Source organism: Morus notabilis, unplaced genomic scaffold (genome assembly GCF_000414095.1).
Source record: "Morus notabilis unplaced genomic scaffold, ASM41409v2 Scaffold1506, whole genome shotgun sequence".
NCBI lineage: Eukaryota > Viridiplantae > Streptophyta > Magnoliopsida > Rosales > Moraceae > Morus > Morus notabilis.
In genome coordinates this window covers 67-4,579 of record NW_010358716.1, presented here as the reverse complement: position 1 = coordinate 4,579, position 4,513 = coordinate 67, and the positions used below count along the sequence as shown (strand labels likewise).

General features: G+C 33.5%; 1 protein-coding gene across 3 annotated transcripts; it reads left to right on the top strand.

Moving 5' to 3' along the window:
* Positions 1-2,623: 2,623 nt before the first annotated feature.
* Positions 2,624-4,228, top strand: LOC21384116 (DNA damage-repair/toleration protein DRT100). 3 transcript variants are annotated; one of them, XM_024162338.1, is made up of 2 exons: positions 2,624-3,909; positions 4,023-4,228. In XM_024162338.1, exon 1 carries the CDS (start codon positions 2,760-2,762, stop codon positions 3,873-3,875), a length of 1,116 nt encoding a protein of 371 aa, XP_024018106.1. In that variant the 5' UTR covers positions 2,624-2,759; the 3' UTR covers positions 3,876-3,909; positions 4,023-4,228. The 3 variants fall into 3 exon arrangements, with proteins under 3 accessions (XP_024018106.1, XP_010091334.1, XP_024018105.1); XM_010093032.2 differs by having other exon boundaries at positions 2,624-3,905; positions 4,042-4,227; XM_024162337.1 differs by having other exon boundaries at positions 4,042-4,227.
* The last annotated feature ends 285 nt before the right edge of the window (positions 4,229-4,513 follow it).

Genomic DNA, 4,513 nt, shown 5'->3' with positions numbered 1-4,513 from the left:
ATATATATATATATATATCTCAAACTATACCTCTAATAACACCTTAGACTTTATTAGTCCCTAAATTTTGTCCTTTGAATTATTTGTCTTACAATTATATATGCATTAAACCTCACATATAACCCTAATGTGACCGATATCCATCCAAAATTTAGATAAAAGTTGAAAAAGGAGATATTTTTTCCCATGCACAAAAGTTCAGGGACTGGATATTGCAATAAAAATAATTACGGGTTAATTATGAGTGTTACAAAATGTATAATCCGAAAGGCACAAGTGAAATTGACTCTTGATGAATTTTATTTGGAAGTTTTTAAGAAGACGTTTGAAAATTATTATTATAAGGAACATTTTATCTTTTAGGACCAAACTAGCTAAAGATAAAATGTTGTTTTCCTAAAAAGATCTCTGATCAGAAAACATTTCAAGGAAAAGGAAAACAAAGAAATGAAATAAAATAGAAACTATATTTATAAATAAATAAATAAATATATATATATATATATATATGAAAATCTTTCAATGGATTGGACCCAGCAGCCAACTTGTACTATGAGAAGGATGGACCTCTAAGAGAACAAAGACATGTTATATCATATCCAATAACGTGATAATAATTAATAACGTAGAGATAGCCGGGAGACATTTAAAGTGTTGAAACACGCATTGGGGACCTCTCTATGAGCTGGAAAAAGTTGTTTAAAAAGTGTACCAAAACAAATATATATGATAAATACACTACTATTTTCTTCAATTTTTGGGGCATTGAGAATTTCCTTTTCTGATAAAAAGTGCAAGAAATTAGATTAAAAAGAAAAAAGAAAACTAATCTATATATCAGATAGTATTAGATATATGCTTACAATAATAATATACACAAGATATACAGTCCATAAGACATGAGTTAACTTAACCACACATTTTTAAGGGAATAATTAACTTAGTCACTTTCGGATAATAAGAAAAAAAAAATAGTAAATTTGGAATGTATTGTACTTCTAAACGAGCAAATTGGATAATTTATTAATGAGGAAAGCTTTTTGATGCTTTTTGATTCTATATTGTGTCAATAAATTTGACGAAATAGAATGTGCTCTATTGGTCTCAAAATAATAATTAGGGAATAGAAATTTGCAGGATACATTTGTATATAATCTATTTATAATATTTTTATTTTTGGTCACAAGTTGTTTGATTATATCTTTTCCAACGAGACAAAGTTCACCTATATATAAGAGGACTTAGAGGACATAGAGGAGGAATCACAAAAGCTTCCCCTCAAAAAATTAAGAATTACAAAAACTAAATGAAAGTTTTAAAATGTAATTTATTCATTCTTTTGTTTTTATATATCCGGTAGGGACAGTGAAAAAGCTATTAGATTTTGTTCCCTAGATAATTATCAATAAAAGGAGCAGCAAAAATCTTGGCCTTTTTTCTTTATCCTTTTGTATTGGATCGAGAGGAATATATGTATGCCTTTTAATTAGCATAATCTAAGTCCTTTTTAATTTTTTTATTTTCTTTAATATGTTAATATATCGATATGTCAAATTTTTTAATTATTAAATTTATATAAAATTACGTAAAAATAAAAAATATATAAATTTAATAATTAAAAAATTTTAATCTACTCGTACCAATAACATATATTTTTTTTTAATAAAAAAGGGCAAAATCTAAAGCCTTTTCGACACTACCCAAAATTAACAATCATGGCATCTTTCAAGACACTTTATCATAGCAGGGAATTCCACTTTCAACGATCGACTTGATTCTCTATTATTCGATTTGGACTTGGAAATCAATTAAAATCAAACAGTCATCAAGACTACCTAATTAGTGCTGTAACAATCATTAAGATACAGTCTATTAGTGATGATAATAGTAATTATGAAAACCACTCTACTTGGAATTTGAAAATTAAAAAGAAGGATTTAGCAAGGCACTAAACTCAAGACTTTTTTTTTTTTGAAAAAAATAAAATAAAAGAGTGTCGGTTGTCAATTAACAAGACAAAGATTCCCAAAAACGTACGCTAAACTTTTATTTCTTCAACTTTACATATGTTTCTTATTTTTGAATTCATCAATGGTACTTATTTGGGGTTTATTACGATGGGATTATGAGTTCACTATTTTCTGTGTCAATGAATTCTTTGATAGTACTATATGTAATTAAGATAAAATGAAGTGTTAATGACTTCTGTAATAGTATATGTAATTTAAGATGTAATTTTCTTAATTATATATCGTTTTCATTTTATATACAATCTCTGCAAGCGTTTTTATCTTATCATCAAACTAAACACAAATTTCAGTATTTATAAAATAACATGGATTTTATTACAGCACTACTATTGGTAGTTAGGCATTTTATTTATTCGATTTATCAGGCTTTATTATAAATGTGCGCACTACAGAAAGTTGCATGTGCATGTGAAAACGACAAATGTACGTTAAATCAAAGATATTATTACACCCATTACGACAAATGAAATTTAAATAGAAACTATATCATTAATTAGCACTTTATTCTCACAGATTCTCCGTCTTAAACCAAATCTGATCAGGTAATTTCATTTACTCCAAACTAAACAAATCTCTCTCATCACTCCTCACTTTCTCTATAAACAAACATTCATCTCTCCCATCTTCAAAACCCTCCATATTCTCTCTCTCTCTCTCTCTCTCTCTCTCTACAGACATTCATATTCATAAAAAGTTTCACTATATTGGAGACACAAACACCAGAAACAGATGTTGTTCAAGATGGAAAGAAGAGTGGTATACTTGGAAACAATGCTACTAACTTTCATTGCCGTTATCTCAGCCGTTAGTTGCTGCTCGCCGTCGGACCGGGCAGCCTTGTTGGCCTTCAAAGCCGGCCTAAACGAACCCTACTTGGGCATCTTCGACTCGTGGACGGGCACCGACTGTTGTGCGAATTGGCACAGTGTTAGCTGCGACCCGGAGACCGGCCGGGTTGCTGACATCAGCCTCCGGGGAGAGTCTGAGGACCCGATACTAACCAAATCGGGCAGAACCGGTTACATGACCGGTACGATCTCCCCGGAGATTTGCAAGCTCGACCGCCTTACCAATTTCATCCTCGCTGACTGGAAGGGAATCTCTGGCGAGATTCCGAGTTGCCTAACCTCTCTCTCCTCTCTCCACGTCCTCGACCTAATCGGGAACCGGCTCACGGGCAAGATCCCGACGGACATCGGGTCTCTGACTCGCCTCACAGTTCTCAACCTCGCAGACAATGCCCTAACCGGGAAAATCCCAGAGAGCATTGTCAGTATCAAGGGACTCAAGCACATTGACCTCAGCAACAACCAACTGACCGGAGAAATCCCGGTTCAATTCGGTCAGCTCAAGATGCTGAGCCGGGCCTTACTGAACCGGAACCGGTTGACCGGGCCCATCCCAAAGTCTATCACAAGCATGGACCGGTTAGCCGACCTCGACCTATCCATGAACCAGATATCGGATTGGATCCCGGATCAAATCGGAAAAATGCGGGTTCTCTCAACCCTAAACTTGGACAGCAACCTCATAACGGGTAAAATACCTCCGACCCTATTGAGCTCGGGTATGGGAATTCTCAACTTAAGCAGAAACGCATTGGAGGGAAACATACCGAATGTTTTTGGGCCACATTCCTACTTCATGGCATTGGATTTGTCGTTTAACAACTTGAAGGGTCCAATTCCGGGTTCATTGTCGTCGGCGAAGTATATAGGACACTTGGACATGAGCCACAACCATCTTTGTGGGGCCATCCCAGTCGGATCACCGTTCGATCACTTGGAAGCGTCGTCGTTTGCAAACAATGACTGCCTCTGTGGGAACCCTCTCAGGACCTGTTGATTATGATCATGATCATGATGAGCATTATGAGTATGTATGTATTATTATTTCTATTATTAATCAATTGCAATATATATGTTTTTTAAAGTGTATTTCTTTAATTTAAGTGGGTTTTTTTTTTTTTTTTGTAATTTGGTTTGAGAAAAGTGGAAAATAATATTGACAGGTTTATGCACGTGATCAAGATCAACAGAGCAGCATAAACTTGAGAAAAAGGATAAATTAATTGTTATAAGATAATTGGTGATCAGAAAATATGGTGATCGTCTGATCGATCTGATTATTTCTATATTATTTGCGTGGGAAATTGGAATCTTTTTTTTCTTCTTTTTCTTTTCTTTATGCTAATATAAGTTAAATATATTGGTAATCGGTAATATTATTTCCATTTCTCTCTTTCTCTCTCTTCTAAGCACTGTTTAGCTTTACAACCCCTTAGATCGAAAAGAGTATTACTGGGGTCTTTAAGAATTGGATTTTACTTTCCATGCTTTGGTTTTTAATGTTGTTTAATGATCATGAGAAAGATTGATTAAAAATAACATATATAAATAATATATCTTTTGCTGAATTGTTAGAAGACGGTTGCCCGTAATTTCAAGTAAAAAAAAAAAAATGTAAGCTTAGAAAAACAAAGA

Excerpts from the sequence above, each read along its gene's own strand:
- LOC21384116 (XM_024162338.1), top strand. The coding sequence starts at position 2,760 with ATGTTGTTCAAGATGGAAAGAAGAGTGGTATACTTGGAAACAATGCTA.